The sequence below is a fragment of the Pristiophorus japonicus genome, chromosome 1 (assembly GCF_044704955.1).
Source record: "Pristiophorus japonicus isolate sPriJap1 chromosome 1, sPriJap1.hap1, whole genome shotgun sequence".
Classification (NCBI taxonomy): domain Eukaryota; kingdom Metazoa; phylum Chordata; class Chondrichthyes; family Pristiophoridae; genus Pristiophorus; species Pristiophorus japonicus.
The window spans coordinates 59915619-59935354 of NC_091977.1; the positions used below are offsets into that span (position 1 = coordinate 59915619).

General features: G+C 46.2%; 1 protein-coding gene across 3 annotated transcripts in view; it reads left to right on the forward strand.

Moving 5' to 3' along the window:
• cxxc4 (CXXC finger 4) overlaps positions 1-19736 on the forward strand; it is a 103148-nt gene that overhangs the window by 3419 nt on the left and 79993 nt on the right. For 2 of the 3 annotated variants that reach the window (XM_070880143.1, XM_070880136.1), the window contains exon 2: positions 3043-4029. In XM_070880143.1, the coding sequence (XP_070736244.1) occupies positions 3202-4029 (828 nt within the window). In that variant the 5' untranslated portion in view covers positions 3043-3201. Of the gene's footprint in view, positions 1-3042; positions 4030-9421; positions 9563-19736 lie in introns of those variants that run through there. The other variant, XM_070880149.1, reaches the window with a different exon arrangement.

Consider the following 19736-nt stretch of genomic DNA (forward strand, 5'->3'; position numbering starts at 1 on the left):
CACTTCCTGCTTTTGGGTGTATGGTCTTTCTGTTTTTAAAAAAAAAAAGGAAGGCACAGGATGATCAGATAGGTTTTGTTCTACAGAATGATGGCTGTGGCTCAGTGGTAGCATTCTTGCCTCTGTCAGTTGTCTGTGGGTTCAAATCGCACACGAAGGACTTGAGCACGTAATCCAGGCTGACACTCCAGTGTGGTACAGAGGGTGGTGCTGTCTTTCAGATGAGACATTAAACTGAGAACCCATCTGCCCCCTCAGGTGCAGGGTAAAGATCCCGTGGCACTATTGGAAGAAGAGCAGGGGAGTTCTCTCCAGAGACCTGGCAAATATTTATCCCTCAACCAGCATCACTTTAACAGATTATCTGGTCATTATCACTTTACTGTTTTTGTGCCCTTGCTGTGTGCAATTTGGCTGCCCGTTTACAACAGCGACTACAATTATAAAAGTACTTAATTGGTAATGTACTTTGGGACATCTTGAGATTGTGTAAGGTGCTATATAAATGCAAGTTATTTCTTTAAAAGAAAGTAGAAATCACAAAGCAACAGAGCCCTTTGAAAGAAAGACTTGCGTTTATTTAGCACCTTACATGATCTCCGGATGTTCCAAAGCACCTCACAGCCAGTGAATTACTTTTGAAGTGTAGTCACTGTTATTATAGTAGGCAAATAAAGCACTAACAGCAAATGAGATGAATGACCAGTTAATGTATTTTGGTGAAGTTGGCTATCTTTATATTATTCTTCTGTACTGGCAGCAGCCATGGAAAATGGGTAACAGGGGCAGGTGCTTATACTTTCTTTGATAGCTGATTAGAAATTAATACAATTGGCTTGTTGCAAGCCTAAACCTGGTACTACTGGGCACGATCTAGTCCTTATGTTGTAATGAGTACAGTTTTGAAGCCTTCTATTTATTCTGAATTGGCAAATTAATATTGGTTTTTGATAAACTTTATTCCCAGAATTGCTTTATTTATTGAAGTCAACAACATTTCTTATTTGTCATTTCCCCCATTACTGCTTTGCTTCTCCTTCAGACTAGAGTAGAAGTGTGAAAGCTGTGGCTGTGAGGCCATCTACATAGCGTCAGCCATGGCTCAGTTGATAACACACTCCCCTGTCAGAAGATTGTGGGTTCAAGTCCCACTCCAGGGACTTTGAGCACATAAATCTAGGTTGACACTCCAGTGCAGTGCTGAGAGACTGCTGCACTGTCTGAGGTGCCGTCTTTCAGATGAGACGTTAAACTGAGGCCCTGTCTTCTCTCTCAAGTGGACGTAAAAGATCCCATGGCACTATTTTGATGAAGAGCAGGGGAGTTATCGATGGTATCCCTTAATTAACAAGACAAAAACAGATTATCTGGTCATTATCACATTGCTGTTTGTGGGAGCTTGCTGTGTGCAAATTGGCTGCCGCATTACAACAGTGACTACACTCCAAATGTACTTAGTTGGCTGCAAAGCACTTTGAGACGTCTGGTGGTCGTGAAAGGCACTATATAAATGCAAGTCTTTTTTATATATAACTACTGATCCATGGCAGGCTGGCCCTTGAAGCCCAGACAATTCCACCCATTTGTGTTTCTATTTCTTATTTGGTTTGTCCTATTTCAGTTTTTGCCTGCAGATTTGCAAATGGTTTATCCAAAGCTCCGCTGCCAATTTCCTAACTCGTACCAAGTCCTGTTCACCCAGTGCTTGCTGACCGATGTTGGCCCCCGGTCCACTAACTCCTTCATTTGAAACTTCTCATCCGTGTTCAAATTCCTACATGGCCTTGCCCTTCCCCATCTCTGTAACCTCTTTCAGCTCACCAACCCTTCACAAAATCTGCATTCCCCCAATTCTGGCCTCGTGTGCATCCCCCACTTGCTTCATGCCACCATTGGTAACTGTGACTTAAAGTGACAAGGCCCTAAGCTATGCAATTCTCTCCCCAAACCTCTTCACCTCTCTCTCTCTCTCTCCTCCTTAGGTTTTAAGCAGCATCTTATCTGTTTGACCACATATCCAAATGTCTCTTTGGTGACTCGGTGTCAATTTATGCCTAATTGCGTTCCTGTGAAGTGCCTTAATGTTTTACTACTTTAAATTCCCTATATAAATACAAGTTGTTATTGAACAGAACACCGTTCCTTGTAACATTGAAAATAATGCCCTGTTAGTGTGACAAATTCCCTTTAAAGATGAGCAAAATCAATTAAACTTGTCAGCTCTGGGAGATTGTCTCAAACTGACAAGGCATGCAAAGAACGCTATTTTTCCCAGATAGTTTGTGTAAATTGAATCCCTTGCAAACTGAATTTAACTGAAAATTCAGTGTATCTTAATATAAATTAACTCGAAATTCATGCCAGACTAAATAGTCCTGAAACGGTGGGTAAAACAGCAACACGATGCCTGCAAACTAATGGATTAAACTTCACGTGGGTCTCCGAGATTAAGCGACCGGCGAGGGCATTGCTGAAGTATGCCGGAAATCCTCAGGTCAGGCAGCATCTGTGGAGAGAGAAACGCAGCGTTAACGTTTCGGGTCGTTGATCTTGTCAGAGGGCTCCCCTGGTCTGGAGTGCCAACTGAAAAATCTTTCCCTGCTCACACTGTTCCCCGTTTAGCCACTGGAGACCAGTTTATGAAACACCAGATGTGAGCGCCGTGTTTGTGTACTTTGCATTGCTGTGCCACTGGTGGAAGGATGCCGTACCCACTCCCTGGAGACTGTGTGCCACGGAACGCTTCAGGGCTTCCACCAGGAGCCCCATATCCACCCCGGTGAGGGCAGGCAAGTTGAAGGCACTACCGGTCTGCTGAAAACTACTGGCCATCTTTGGCAAATCTGAAACCCACAACCTTGTGATTTTGAGAGCTGTATATCAGCAGAAACTACTCAACTCAAAGAAGGGGTTTGGGACTCCTCGGCTGGTAATGCCTTGAACTAAATCCAGTACAACACTAACAAACGTGCGCTGTCTTGCATCGTCTCAGATCTTGGCATCCAGATTTTAACGTTACCCTGTGTGTGTTTTTTGTTTCAGTGGTCCGAGCAGCTCGCTTCACTTTTTATATATTAAAAAAAAAGATGTAATCAGTCGAAAGTCTGACACGGCGACAGCACTTTGAGCCACAAGCGCTCGGCAGCGAGAGAAGTTCCCCGGGAGGTCTGTCTCGCTGCTGGTTTTCCAACAGAGCGAGCGATGTCTGGTGGCAGAGGCATTGTTTGCACCGAGAACAGTCGCGGCGAGAGGGAAAAGGATGAAGTCAACGTGGTGGTGGTGGACTCTGATTCCGAGGAGGAAAGTTGCAGGCTTTCGGCGGACGGCGGCAAAAGTCAGCGAGCGGCCGGGCGGGCTGCGGAGGGACCGTGCACGGCGGCGCCGGGCTTTGCTCACGCCCGCTCACTTTGGAGCAACGACCGCGGCGTGGTGCGGGCGGCGGGGAAAGCGGCTGCCGTCCATTGCAGCAAGAGCCATGTGCACAGGAGGGACTCTCGGCGGCCGGGGCAGGTGGACAGGCTGCTGCCCCCGCCGCCGCCGCCACCGGGGACTTTGCAGACGGTGCAGAACCGTCCCACGCCCGCCCGCGCGCCGTCTCCCGAGCCCAGCAAAACTTCAGCCGGCCGTTGCCCGGGCGACGCGGCCTGCAGCGCCGCCGACGCCGAGCTACTGGCCCTGCAGGAGCGCGCCGGGCCTTTCTCCGTCCTCCCCGCCCTGGGGGCCGTCTCGCTGCCCCCCGGCATCATCATCATGACCGCCCTGCACTCTCCCGCCGCCCTGGCCGCCATGTCGGACGGCGCGCTGCAGCTGGCCGGCCTCGGCGACTGCCCGCTGCACCGGGCGGCGGCGGCGGCGGCCGGCGGACACCCCGCCAAGAAGAAGAGGAAAAGGTGCGGGCTGTGCGCGCCCTGCCGGAGACTGCTCAACTGCGGAGAGTGCAGCAGCTGCCGGAACCGCAAAACCGGCCACCAAATCTGCAAGCTGCGGAAATGTGAAGAGTTGAAGAAAAAGCCCGGCTCTTCACCAGAGGTAGAGTAAGACGATCGGGAATTTAATATATATATAAACCCGGGCGGATCGCAGGAGTGTCCTCTTTAATTCTGTCAGCAAGTCGTTGCAATTGTTGAGAGCGTTTTACTTAGTCAAGGTGATTGATGACAATCTCTTTCCTATCTGGATAGTCCAATGCACTCGGGGAATCTAAACTGTGGTGCAGCGTCCTTGGGGGCGCAGTTGTGTCCTTTTTGGATGTGCTGTAATTATACAGGATGGAGAGGTGGCAGTGTGAAGCTCTCTCTCTCTCTCTCTCTCACACACACACACACCTGCTGGCTGGAGGGAGTGACAATTATTGATTGGTGAACGGCTGTTCAAAGTGCATCCCACAGCAGCCCTTGAAACCCTGGCAATTCTTTAAATTTGAGATGCAGTTTCCCAGCAACGGCGTATCCACTAGTTTACAGGTGCACAGACAACGCCGGGAAGTGGGAAGTGTAAATGGACACCGCTCTGCCAGCATTCTGCCTGGAATGTGTAATTTGATCCAGTCCGGCCCGAGCCAGGCAGTGCTGTCTGTATTCGAGCTCCAGGTTAACACTCTTGAGTTCAATCAACGCACTGTGTCAACTTTGTTGCTTATTGGGTTGTCCTGTTTTGAATTCTGGAGGTTTGGAAAGGGGCTGTTATTAGTGCCTCATTGGTCGATAAATTCAAAATCAGAACATTAAGATCTATTCGTATCAACAACAGCTGATAGCTGCCGGTTACTAGGATTCAGGTTTTTAAAATGTATCTCAGGCCCCGAGACTCCATGGTGCACACCTATGGGGCCCACCAACCAAGACAAAATCTTGGACGCCCCTGGTCTAGGATTGGTGTTGGCCAATATTGACAGGTGTGACAAAGTGACTAGTTCATACATCACACTTAATCCCCCCTCTAACCACCTGTTACAAGTGGAAAGACGACCCATTGGAACCAGGTTGATTTAGCATTTGAAAGGGAAACAATGGGTAATTTAGTGGTCAGCCAGTAATCCTTTCACACCAGTGGATGGAAAATCGGGCGGGGGGCGCGCATTGTGCTCACGTCTTTCCAATACATGTTGGCCGTGGGCAAGGTTCTTGGCTGCTGGATGCGTACATGGAAAATATGGTCAACATTTCGAGACCTAACTCCATATGATACTTTGTATGATTTTACACATGGAGTTATGTTTGACGCCTACTGTATATTCGGGACCTTAATACAGGCTGAGTGTGCTGTGGGGGAGAGCAACCAGTAGTCGTTTGTTTCAAATCTAATGTGATGCCTCGATGGAGAAATCAGACAGAGACAACTATTGATTGGCTGCCCGTGTCCTAGCTCGCACCAAGTCCTGCTCACCCATCACCCCTGTGCTCGCTGACCTACATTGGCTTCCGGTTAAGCAACGTCTCAATTTAAAAATTCTCATCCTTATTTTCAAATCCCTCCATGGCCTCGCCCCCTCCCTTTCTCTGTAATCTCTTCTAATACCCTGAGATGTTGGCGCTGTTCTAATTCTGCCCTCCTGAGCATCCCTGATTATAATCGCTCAACCATTGGTGGTTGTACCTTCTGTTGCCTAGCTCTGGAACACCTTCCTAAACCTCTCCGCCCTTCTAAACCTCTCCGCCCTCTTCAAGACGCTCCTTAAAACCTACCTCTTTGACCAAGCTTTTGGACATCTGCACTAATTTCTACTTATGTGGCTTGGCGTCAAATTGTTATCTCATAATACTCCTGTGAAACACCTTGGGATGTTTCACTACATTAAAGGCGCTATATAATTACAAGTTGTTGTTGAACCATTAATCTTGAATCCTGGGTAAAATTATGAAATTGTTTACCAGGTGTAAACTTGGTTACAGATAATCATCTAGTAAACAGCAGTTGCCATGGATTCAGAATGGAAAATCTTGCCTGATAATCCTTCTCAATTTTTTTAATGGAATTGACAACCCATGTGGACGATGGTTAAACCCTATGGCATGGTGTTCCTAGACTTCCAGAAGGATTTTTAACAAAGTTCCACTTGAAAGGCTATTGGTCAAACTAAAAGCACTGGGGATTCATCTTTGGATTGGATAAGAAATTGGCTGAAGGGTAAAAAATGATGGGTAGATGTTCAATGAGCTTTGGGGGTGGCCGTGGCGAGGGTGTGAATTTCAGCATGGGGTGCCCTGGTGATCTGTATTGGGATCACTATGGTTTCTACTTTGCATCAGTAAATTGAACCCTGATTCTGACTTGGGACTGGAATCATGGGGTGTGGGGTCGAAGTGGAGGGTGATCCGTTCGGCCCTCTAAAGCATAAGACCTGGGAGATTTTAACTCCCGGGCCTCATCTGAATGCCCTGACACTGACCGCTGCCTGAACCAGGAAGAGATGATGTCAGAGCTGATGCGTGGGAGTGGAAGGTCGTCGTTCTCATTGGTTTCGTCTCCTGACATTAAATTTAAAATCTTCAAACCTCTCCCTGGGCTCACTCCACCCTCCACCTGCAAACTCTCCCGGCTCTCTATTTCCTCCAGCACCTATTGGTCCTGAGATTCTGGCCTTTTGAGCATTTCCCCTTGAAGTCAGTCTGCCATTAGTGGCAGAGCCTTCAGCTGTATCAGTCCTATACTCTGCAACGCCCTCACTGAACTACTTCTCTCCTCCATTTCTTTCTCGCTCTCTCCCTTTTCTCTCGCTCTCTCCATCATTTCTGTCAAACACCCAGTGATCTCTCCAAACACTCCCGCTATGATTTGATATCTGGGTTTATTTTCTTCTCCCCCCACAGAAGCTCCTTGTCTACTTTAGTGCAAGACAAATGGTTGGTAATGGTGTAGTTACTCTTTTTTTCTCTTCCCACTCTCATCCTTTTCTTCTTCCTCTTCCCGTGCCCCTCCTCCCCCCTCAACCTCTTGTTCCCCCTGTCATCCTCTCAGCCCCAGGAGTTCCTCCGTGCAATTTTCAGCAATGAGCTTCCCTCCATCATAGTCAGAAATGGGGATGTTCCCTGATGATTAGTGTTCAGTTCCATTTGCAACACCTCAGATAATGAAGCAATCCAAGACCTAGATGACATTCAGGCTTGGGCTGATAAGTGGCAAGTAACATTCTTGCTACACAAGTGCCAGGCAATGATGATCTCCAAAAAGAGAGAGTCTAACCACCACCCCTTAACATTCAACAGCATTACCATTGCCAAATCTGTCACTATCAACATCCTGGGGGGTTACCATTGACCAGAAACTTAACTGGACCAGCCACATAAATACCGTGGTTACAAGAGCAGGTCAGAGGCTGGGTATTCTGCGGTGAGTGTCTCACCTCCTGACTCCCCAAAGCTTTTTCACCATGTACAAGGCACAAGTCGGGAGTGTGATGGAATACTCTCCACTTGCCTGGATGAGTGCAGCTCCAAAACACTCAACTCAATACCATCCAGGACAAAGCAGTCTGCTTATTTGGCATCCCATCCACCACCTTAAACATTCACTCCCTCCACCACCGGTGCACCGTGGTTGCATTGTGTACCATCTACAAGATGCACTGCAGCAACTCGCCAAGGCTTCTTCGATAGCACCTCCCAAACCTCCCTTTACCACCTAGAAGGACAAAGGCAGCAGGCGCATGGGAACACCACCACTTCCAAATTTCCCTCCAAGCCACAAACCATCCTGACTTGGAAATATATCGCCGTTCCTTCATCATCGCTGGGACAAAATCTTGGAACTCCCTGTAACAGTACAGAGAGTACCTTCATTGCATGGACTGCAATGGTTCAAGAAGGTGGCTCACCACCATCTTCTCAAGGGCACATATGGATTTCTCATGAACGAATAGAAAAAAACTAAACTTTCTCATGCTCGTATTTTCTGCCCCCCCCCCCCCCACATCCTCCTCTTCCTCTTCCCAGCCCCATGTTCGCCTCTTCGCCGCCGCCCCCTCCCCTCCGTCCTCTTCTCTCCCACCCTCCTCTTTCTTCTTTTTCTCCTCACTCTCTTCCATTGGGAAATATTCAAATTAGGGGGCAGCCTGAAAAGCAAGCGTGAAGTTCAAATGATGCGTACTCTCTGCAGAGCCTGTAATTGTATCACAGGCCAGTAATCTAATCCTAGGGCCAATTTTACAAAGACGTGCCCCTGGCAAAGCATCTTACCTGCTGAGAGTGCGCATTGGCAAAACTGCAGACATGCTTCTCACCATTTAGCTTCCATTAAAATGAATGGATGGAGAATCCCTCTCTGCACTCCAGCTTTGGCAAGGGTCTGTGCTGGTGGTGGATGTGTAGTTCGTGTTTGAAATATCATTGCGATGCTGTATTATACCTGCAGCTTCTCGCTTGTGACCTTTCACCAATGTCATGCCACTATCGCCACTTCAGCACTTTTGGTGCAAGACATCTTTTTATATATATTTTTATTTTATAAAGTGGCCAAAACAGTCAGCGCATAAAATAATATTAAATAGCTGTCTCTAAATTGAAACTAATTCAGTCAACTTGTTAGGGACTTGGATTTTGCAATGTATGGTATAATCACAGCCGCCTCATTTGAATTTTGACACTTCTGTATCACGACCAACATATCTTCTATGTAACCTGTGCTAGAGTTTCAGCCGTTAACCAGCATCTATCGTTCATGCTGTAACTTCTGTTCCTGCCAATATGTTGCACAGTTTGAGCCCAAATCACGTGACAGGAAAAAATTGACGAACAAGCAGAGTCATGTGATAGGAAATGGCACTGATTGAGGAATTGTCATGTAGCATATTGCAAGGATGCTTGACTTATATTATGCAGTTGAATCCAGTTCTGATGAACACAAAGCCAGTTTCTGAGGAAAGGATATCCTCAGATCAGGAATTTTATAGCTTCTGTTTTTTTTAAAAAAAAAGTAACTAATTTGCAATTTTTTAATATACTTTATTCATGATACAGAGATATCTTTGGAACTATTTGACCTGGTCAGTGAATGAAGACTATAGGATGTTCAATAAGACATGGGATTTTAAAGAGATTTGTTCCATTAATTAAGTGGAATGGACTCCCACTTTAAAGTAGTCAGTCTGTTGATCAGAGCCATAGGGCCCGAGTTTGGTGAAAGCTACGATCCTGACGGTACTTTGGGTGGAAATTTCATGAAAAATGTGGGAAAGACCACCTGGCGGCAAAAATGGGCCTTGTACGCCGATTCTGGGTGCTAGCTCCCATTCTGGGCGGCAAATGCAATCCTCGGCAAAGTACTGCCGAGGATTGAGTCTGGCCCAGGGAGGGGGGGAACTTATAAAATAAAATACAAACATTTTCAAAACAAAAAATAACCACCAGAAATCCTTCAGGGGACACCATTGACCTAAATCCCTGCAAAAGAAACTGAAAAGAAGTGGACTAACCTTTTTTTGCAGATCTTCATACTTAACCGTTGAGTTAAGACTTGCCTCCACTTGGCGGTCTTTTCCCCTGCTGGAGTGGAGAACCGCCCGGACCAAACTGGCAGCTCAGCGGGAGGGAGGACACTTGTGTGTGTGTTTCACATCAGCGGACAGTACCCAGCAGTCTTCGCTCCTCGCGGTGGGAAGACTCCACCAAACTCACTCGGCGGGGAGAGCGCCCAGAAACGGGAGACTGCCGAAAAAACTCAGCGGCAGCACACAGTAAGTCCACCAATTTCGGGCCCATAGAATGTTCCAGCACAAACAGGCAATTTGGCCCATCAAGTCTGCACCAGTGTTTTTCTCAACATGAGCCTACTAGTCTAATCCAAGGGAAGTTAAGGAGGAAAGTTAAGGGGGCAATCGCAGAGGTACTGGCCATATTCTTCCAATCCTCCTGAGATACGGGAGTGGTGGACTGGAGAATTGCTACACCCTTGTTCAAAAAAAGGAGTAAGGATAAACCCAGCAACTACAGACCAGTCAGTTTAACCTCGGTAGTGGGGATGCTTTTAGAAATTATAATCGGGGACAAAGTTAACAGTCACTTGGACAAGACTGGATTACCGGTAATTAAAGAAAGCCAGTACAGATTTGTTAAAGGCAAATCGTGTTTAACTAACATAATCGAGTTTTTTTTGACGAGGTAACAGAGAGGGTTGATGAGGGCAATGCAGTTGACTTGTACATAGACTTCCAAAAGGCATTTGATAAAGTGCCAAATAATAGGCTTGCCAGCAAAGTTCAAGCCCATGGAATAAAAGGGACAGTGGCAGCATAGATATGAAATTGGCTAAGTGGCTGGTTATTTTTCAGAATGGAGGAAGGTATACAATGGTGTTTCCCAGGGGTTGGTATTAGGACCACTGCTTTTCTTGTTATATATTTCTGACTTGGGAGGACAGGGCACAAATTCAAAATTTGCAGATGAGACCAAACTTGGAAGTATAGTGAACAGTGAGGAGGACAGTGATAGACTTCAAGAAGAGATAGACAGGCTGGTGAAATGGGCGGACACGTGGCAGATGACATTTAATGCATAAAAGTGCGAAGTGATACATTTTGGAAGAAAGAACGAGGAGCAATATAAACTAAAGGGTATCATCATCATAGGATGTCCCTCGAAATCGAGGAAGACTTGCTTCCACTCTAAAAGTGAGTTCTCAGGTGACTGTACAGTCGAATACAGGAATTAGAGTCTCTGTCACAGGTGATACAGACTGTCGTTGAAGGAAAGGGTGGTTGGGGAGTCTGGTTTGCCACACTCTCCTTCCGCTGCCTGCACTTGTTTTCTGCATGCTCTTGGCGACGAGATTCAAGGTGCTCAGCGCCCTCCCAGATGCTCTTCCTCCACTTAGGGCGGTCTTGGGCCAAAAATTCCCAGGTGCCAGTGGAGATGTTGCACTTTAACAAGGAGGCTTTGCGGGTGTCCTTGAAATGTTTCCTCTGCTCACCTGGGGCTCACTTGCTGTGTCAGAGTTCCAAGTAGAGCGCTTGCTTTCGGAGTCCCATATCGGGCATGCAGACGATGTGGCCCACCCAACGGAGCTGTCGAGTGTGGTCAGTGCTTTGATGTTGGCCTGATCGTGAACACTGACGTTGGTGCATCTATCCTCCCAGTGGATTTGCAGGATCTTGCAGAGGCAGCGCTGGTGGTACTTTACCAGAGTTTTGACGTGTCTATTGTATATGTTCCATGTCTCTCAGCCATATAGGAGGGCAGGTATACCACTGCCCTGTAGACCATAAGCTTGGTATAATCCTAAAGGGGTTGCAGGAACAGAGGGACCGGTGGTGTATATGTGTACAAATCATTGAAGATGGCAGGGCAGATTGAGAAAACGGTTAAAAATGAATATGGGTTCCAGGGCTTCATAAATACAGGCAGAGTACAAAAGCAAGGAAGTTATGATGAACCTTTATAAAACACTGGTTCGGCTTCAACTGGAGTATTATGCCCAATTCTGGGCACTGCACTTTAGGAAGGATGTGAAGGCCAAAAAGGGTGCACAAAACATTTACGAGAATGATTCCAGGGATGAGGGACTTTTGTTACGTGGATAGACTGGAGAAGCTGGGGTTGTTCTCCTTGGAGCAGAGAAAATTGAGAGGAGATTTGATAGAGATGCTCAAAATCATGAGGGGTCTAGACAGAGTAGATAGCGAGAAACCGTTCCCATTGTCGGAAGGGTCGAGAACCCGAGGGCACAGATTTAAGGTGATTGGCAAAAGAACCAAAGGCGATAAGAGGAAAAACCTTTTTACACAGTGAGTGGTTAGGATCTGGAATGCACTGCCTGAAAGGGTGGTGGAGGCAGACTCAATCATGGCTTTCAAAAAGGAATTGGCTAAGTACCTGAAGGAAAAAAAATTGCAGGGCGACAGGGAAGTGGGATTGGCTGAAGTGTTCTTGCAGAGAGCTGGCATAGGATCGATGGGCCGAATGGCATCCTTCTGTGCTGTAATCATTCTATGATTTTAATCTGAATCTCCTGTTTGAGGGAAATACTTCTTAATATTCCTCTTTTACAAATATTTAAATTCCTTTTTTAATAAAAATCTATTTTTAGGTTGTGCCAGAGGAATCCACATTCTAATCACCTACTGCGGGTGTTGCAAACGTATTTGGAGACCAGATGGAATAAGTGAGCAAAGTTTGGAAGGGCACTAACCAAAATTGGAGACTAAAGAGGAGAGGAGTAACTTCTATTGGATCGCAAACTTTTTCTTGTCTTGTGTTTAATACTAAGGGGAGTTAGAAGTATTATTGGAGGAGATTCAAATCTTGGTTGGAGAGTTAGAGTTGTTGAGGGAATAGGGGGAGGCAACTTTAGTGATGGAGGAAGATGCGGGTGTTCTACTTGAGGTCAAAGGAGATAATAGGATATGAATATCATTGGATGAAGAAGGGCAAAGGTGGACCCATCAAAGGTTAGAGAAGATTGCTGTTTGCTGGACTAGGTAGAGACAGGAAACAAAACTAGATTTGCAAAATCGGAAGAAACATAAATTCATTGCCCAATTGAAGGGTGGGAGATCAAGGTTTAGTGCAGTGCACTGTGATTGGTTCTGGAGGTTGAGTGTCAAAGTAATGTCATACGTAATGAGTAGAATTGGCAGCAAAAGAGTGGATAGGGTTGGTTGCTGAGGAGGTCACTGATGTGAAATTGGTACATAGTGGAAGAGGGGGGAAGAGCCCTGGGTTCAAGACAAATCAAACGTTAACAGCACATTTTGATGCAAAACAGAGTTGTGAACATAGGCTTTAGTGAGGGGTCATATAACAGCAGAATTGCACCGCCAATTCCTCACACACTGGGACAGATTTTCATTGTTGGGTGGAAAATGGTCACAGCAAATTGGTCTCTCGTTAAACACCATTCGGTAGATTAGCGCCTCCCATTAGCACCTGGCACGAAGGGGTTAGCGCCTGGGCGCAGCAAACTTCAGTGCCGGTTTAGTGTTGGCACTAACTTACTGCCTGAGCCTCTAATGCTTCGCAGATCGGGATGTCATAGAGTGTGCAGCATCCCGTTATCGCCCCAGATGGAAAATTGACCCGCCCCCCTTTTCACTTCGTGCTGACAACGCCAGCAAGAGGAGGTGTTGTGAACTCGTTTGGCTGCTTTGGGAGTGGTAATTAAAGGGAATGTTTTTCAGCTAGTGCTACCTTTTTTATTACTTGCACCAGTCTGGTGCCTGTGCAAAGTTTTTAATGTTTCATTGGTGCAAGATGTCCAAGCCCTCCGCTTTGTGAGTGTATGGGCTGCAATGACAGTCGCCCAGGTCGCATTGCAAAACAGAACCGCCGACAACTAGCTTGTGCAGCATCATTGGCCCTTCCTTTATGAGGGGGAAGCAGCCTCTGTGATGAAAGAGTGCCGTTACCAATGCGTTCAAAGTTGTTTTGCGTACTGCCGTTACCGCCCCACTCTTGGATTTTAGCGCCTTAAGAGAAGTGGTTAGCGATTGATTTAGCGCTCCACTTCCCTCTTGGAGCACTAAAATTTAATTTTGCATGAGGCAAGAATGATTAGTGACTAGCGCTAATATTTCAATCTTTTGGGCTAGTATTTCAACAACTTTGGGTTTTTGCCGCGATTTGACCCTCCGCGGCAAAAACCCAGTCGGCGGGATCTTTGTCACCTTTTTGCGGCGGCAGTTCCACGTACCGCCGGGGAGAGGTGTGCCGACGTGCAACACCTGAATTAGCATTTGCGATCGATTTTTGGCTCTCCTGGGACCTTTATTCTGCGCTCAAAATACCGACTGGGTAAAACCTGTGGTGCACCTGTGGTATGAAGACCTGCAAAAAAGTGAAGTTAAAGATTTTATTTAATTTTTCAGCGATTTAGTCGGTAAGTGATTTGTGAATGTTTTTTGCACATTTTTTGTTTTCCCCCCCCCACCTCCCAAGGTCTCTCGCTCAGTGCTATCGGCTCCGAACTAAAGTTGTCAAAATTCGTGGTTTGCGCCGCGAATGCTCGTGCAATGCCGATTTTTACTGCTGTGCAAATTAAAGGCTGAAAAGTAGGTCTAAAAATGGTAGCAAAGCGAAAAAGGTACTTTTGGTGTAAAACTACCTGAAAACTGAAATTCAAGCCCACAAAGTTTTAGCACCCCAAACAGGACTATACTGAATTTCTCCCCCATGTCTATTGGGATGTATAACGGATGATAATCCACAACTGCCAGTTTTCTGTCTGGAGGTGACCATTAAAATCCATCCCAGTGAGTTGTTGAGCTGGACTTCTGGTAGAATAGAAACACTGGATGTGGCCTGAGTGGGATAAGACAGTAGACTGATTGCCCTGGGACATCCTGCAGCACCCACAGCTTCTTGTTGCAGAGTAAGTACTACGATGTCTGGAAGTAGTTCAGTCCATCACTCTTAATTTGGAATAGTGTGGTGGGGACGGGGAGCAACAGGCAGGAGGAATGAAATGGGGGGGAAATGAGGCCAGTGTGCTGTTTCTTTGACAAGGCACTTGATTTATCTGCATCAGAGAAACAAATTCAAATGGACAACCTATTTCAAGTTTCATTACAGTTTGATGTGGAGAGTGAGGGACGCGTTTTAAGATAGCACAGACAGTTGGGAAATCACTGACTAGTTTTTCACTAATTAGTAACAGAGTTCATAGTTCAACTGAGGCCATTCACAGTGGGAGAGTTTCTCGGTGCAAAACTACACAGTTGGAAATCAATGCAGATTATAATGAAAGCACTTAGAACAAAAATGTGATTTCTACTTTACATTTACCCATACTTTAGCAAAAGAATTTGCATTTCGTGACCTCCGGATGTTCTAAAGCACTTTGCAGCCAATGAAGTACTTTTGAAGTGTAGCCACTGCTGTAATGTTGGCAACGCAGCAGCCAATTCGTGCACTGCAGCAATGAGATAATGATCAAATAATCTGTTTTGGTGATGCTAATGAGAGCAAGGAATGTTGGCTAGTACATTGAGAGAACTCCCTGCTTTTCTTTGAAATAATGCCTGAACAGGCAAAAGAGGCCTCGGTTTAACATCTTGTGTAAAATGCGGTTTTACTGCAGTGACGAGTAAGCTTTAGATTATGTGCTGAAGTCCTGATGTGAGGGTTGAACCCATGACCTACTGATTTGAAGATGAGGAGCTCTGGTGCCTGACATTCGAGCCCCTGACACACACTCATCGACACACGCTAAGCACTGGGAGTGACACTAAAATATTCAAAGGAGCTAAGCTCACGTTACCCTGCAAGGGCCTCTCATTTGGATGTATGGCACATACACCATCAGCCCCGCTGACCTCACCTTATTGCCATGGCTTCCCATGTAGACCATCATGCAAATGTGTCAGCTGTGATTCAGTGGGTAGCACACTCGTATCTGAGTTAAAAGGTTGTGGGTTCATAGTCCCACTCCAGAAACTTAAGCATATAAATCTAGTCTGACACTCCAGCGCAGTACTGAGGGAGTACTGCACTGTCGGAGGTGACGTCTTTCGGATGAGGCGTTAAACTGAGGCCCCGTCTGCTCTCTGGGAGCTTGCTGTGTGCAAATTGGCTGTCGCGTTTCCCACATTACAACAGTGATTACACTCCCAAAGTATTTCATTGAGACATCCGGTGGTCATGAAAGGCGCTATATAAATGTAAGTATTTCAAATAAATTGTTCGAGCGCAGATTAGTTTTAATATCTTTTTTTGTTTTGTTTCCTGTCTCATGCTATTGCCTTTTCAATAAAAAATTTTTTTTTTTTTTCAAATTCAATGCTGATGGTCTTGTTGGAGTCCTGGTTTGCAGGGGCTAATGGGTATAGTGTGGAAATGGTGATTGGAGAGCGAACTTGGGCAAAATATTTTATTTACTGATTTTAGTCAGTTCAGAATTGGTAACTTGTCACAACTACCATGATGAACTGTAAGAACAATATCCTCCAGCAAGTAACAGGAGGAAACAATGTGGGGGTGGGGGGGGGGTGCGGAGGAGGAGAATTAAAAACCTCATTATCTGAGCTAGATTTTGTAAGTGTTCGAGGTTCCATTTAAACACCACTATTAAAATGATTATGCAGACCCGAGTTGGATAGAGTGACGTTGCTCTGTTAACATTCAGGAGCTTAAGCTCTATTAACCCTGTGCTGTTGAAAACCATGACATATCATCATCTGTGGTGGGTATGTAGATAACACTTGGCCTCCCACTCCTTGCCAGGGATGTTGAGTAATTGAGTCGGAAGCTGTAATGAATGTGTAGGGAGAGGGGTGGGGGGCGGAATTCCAAAGTTCTGGCATGTGGACCCTTAGCAGAGGCTCATCAAAAGCTGCAGAGACTGAGGAAATTGGCTGCCTGCCAGGCCACGCTCCATCAGTGTCATCTGAAAGGAGGATAATTCCTTTCCCTTAAGGAGATCAGATAATTGGAAAAATCTGGGCTGATTTCCATTCCGTCAGATTAACTGGGCATTTAACAGCTCCAAATGCAGAGGTGTTGCAGATAAACAGCAGCAGGGGTGTGTGTGTGTGGTGGGGAGAGGGGTGGGGGGGGTGTGGGGAGAGGGGTGGGGGGGGTGTGGGGAGAGGGGTGGGGGGGGGTGTGGGGAGAGGGGTGGGGGGGGTGTGGGGAGAGGGGTGGGGAGGGGAGGTGTGGGGGTGGGGGGGGTGTGGGGAGAGGGGTGGGGAGGGGAGGTGTGGGGGTGGGGGGGGTGTGGGGAGAGGGGTGGGGGGGGTGTGGGGAGAGGGGTGGGGGGGTGTGGGGAGGGGAGGGGTGGGGGGGTGTGGGGAGGGGAGGTGTGGGGGGGGGGGGGGGGCTGTAGTGTAGTGTAGTGTAGTGTAGAGGGAACTCGGCTGTCTGCTTTATGGAGCCCTTGAAAAATCTTCCACAAAGGAATGGGACCCAATTGGGGAGGCCTGAATATCCAGGCAGCTGGAGTCGGGGACAAGGAAAGTCAATGCTTCCCAATGATTCCTAAATGAATAAATGAAAAATTTGCTTATAATGGATTGATATTATTACTTGCATGTGAGAGCAGTTTTGAAGCAAGCATATACTGAAAAATATATAACCACCCTCCTTGAGAATCGTGGTCTTGAGGATCAGAATCCCCATTCCCACCACCCACTGTGCCCACCCATCATTCTCCACCTACCGCCCCCAACACTCAGCAGGTAATTGGCCTCTGCCAGTTTGATGTCCTATTGGCCAGCAAATCCCTTCGCTGCACATGTTTACCAGACCCACCCCACCTTCCTATTTATTACCTGATGCCCCATTCCTTCCCCATGCCCCCAGAAACAGCAGCCAAATGGCCTCCCAGTAAAACTCTGTTGCAACAAAGAGTGGGGAGCAAAATCCTGACCAGAAGTAAGTGGAAGTTTCAGGCTGCAGCTCAACAACAAGGAAAAATGAGACCGGGTGCGATCTGACACCACTCCTGTGTCACGGGTACTCTAGTTAAATGAAACAGACAAGAGCTTCGTGTCTGTGCCCTCGGAAATGTGCATTGTATGCACCGAGGGCGAAGAGCCGGAGCTGTGGGTCCTCGCTCTTGTTTTTCCTATCTAATGCCCTAGAGAATGCACACAGGATATTAGTCGGAGAGAAATTTACCCCAAATTAAATGGGATACTGATCTGTTGCGTGCAGAAAAAGGTTCAATCTTCATATCATATTAGGAACTTTGCTTTTTGGGTATTATTGCGATAAATAACTTGACAGATGTTTTATTTTCTGGGTTTATAGCTCTGACTTTACCTTGTTCCCTCCAGTTCTATACTTACCTAAAGTGCAGACTATTGCTCCACTTGCAGATACTGCCTTTTACTGGACTTGACATAATCCCACATGGCCGCTCCAAGCTCTCTTCCAAATGTGTCAATGATCAGAGGGATTGGATGTTTATAGACTCGGCCTGTCAAGCGATTTAAAATGATTAATCACAATTAATCTCACGATTAAAAATTTTAATCTGTTAATCTTGGTTTTAATCACTTATTTAATAGTTGCTAACTATTGACAAATAAATCAGAAGAGAGATGAGAATTTTTTTTACACTGTGATTTATAATCTGGAATGCACTGTCTGAAAGGATGGTTGAAGCAGATTCAGTAGTAACTTTCAAAAGGGAATTGTGTATAATATATATATATATTATACTTGAAAAGGGAAAGAGCAGGGGAGTGGAACTAATTGGATAAAGCTTTCAAAGAGCCGGCACAGGCACAATGGGCTGAATGGCCTCCTTGTGTGCTGTATCATTTTATGATTCTATTTACGCTTCAGCCTTAGTTTTATATGTTGTTGGCTGTCATGTTGGTTATATTGGTGTCAGTTTTGGCCTGTGAATTTTTCAGCATTTTTGATGTTGGAACACAACATAAGAAATAGGAACAGGAGTAGGCCTCGCGCCTGCTCCGCCATTCATAAAGATCATGGTTGATCTGATCATGGACTCAGCTCCACTTCCCCGCCCGCTCCCCATAACCCTTTATCCCCTTATCGTTTAAGAAACTGTCTATTTCTGTTTTAAATTTATTCAATGTCCCAGCTTCCACCGCTCTCTGAGGCAGTGAATTCCACAGATTTACAACCCTCAGAAGAAAATTCTCCTCACCTCTGTTTTAAATGGGCGGTCCCTTATTCTAAGATCATGCCCTCTAGTTCTAGTCTCCCCTATCAGTGGAAACATCCTCTCTGCATCCACCTTGTCAAGCCCCCTCATAATCTTATACGTTTCGATAAGATCACCTCTCATTCTTCTGAATTCCGATGAGTAGAGGCCCAACCTACTTGACCATTCCTCATAAGTCAACCCCCTCATCCCCGGAATCAACCTAGTGAACCTTCTCTGAATGCCTCCAAAGCAAGTATATCCTTTCGTAAATATGGAAACCAAAACTGCACGCAGTATTCCAGGTGTGGCCTCCCCAATACCTTTATATAACTGTAGCAAGACTTCCCTGCTTTTATACTCCATCCCCTTTGCAATAAAGACCAAGATATCATTGGCCTTCCTGATCACTTGCTGTATCTGTATACTATCCTTTTGTGTTTCATGCACAAGTACCCCCAGCAGGGAGGTTGATTGGTTTTCCAGCCAAAGCTGGTGGATTGTTGATTATATATGTTAGAATTAACAGTCGGGTAGTAAAAAAAATCTGAAAACTAAGGGAAAACTAAGAGTTATTTTTTAATCATTCCCAGACTTTGGTCCAGGTAATGGGCAAATTCTTGTTGAAGCGGGGCATCTCACAACATGTGACGTGAGTTAGATGTTTTCCTGCACCCTTGCACTCGAATATAATTTGCGTCGTAACTTGCTGGAAGTGCGAGCTGATATCTGCATGGAGAGGGCAATGGGGCATCTGGGACCTTAGTAAATAACTGGACCATGAGAGTTGCTGTTTGTGCGAGGCAAATGGCGGAGTGACAAAAATTGACCAGCAAATCCTGCAGATTCACAACTCTCTGCGTACCCCTGAACTTGCTTGGTGATTTTTACATTATTAATGGTTTGAACGCACCGTTATTTTTCCAGGCAGATTTGGCCAATATATTCCTGCGTAGAATATTTGGTGTAATTAAGTGGACCCTGAACTCTGCTTACAAATGACTCTTGCTTTTCTGTTCCTGCTCTCGCCCCGCTCCCTCTTCTCTCTGGCTTCACCTCCTCGTAACCCATTCCCACTCTCTCCCTTCTCCCCACTCAGCCTTTCCCTTCGTGTATCCTGTTCACACTTTTCCCCTGCTCTCTACTCTCAGGCATTCCCGCCCCATATCCCATTCCTACCCTCGCCCTGGTTC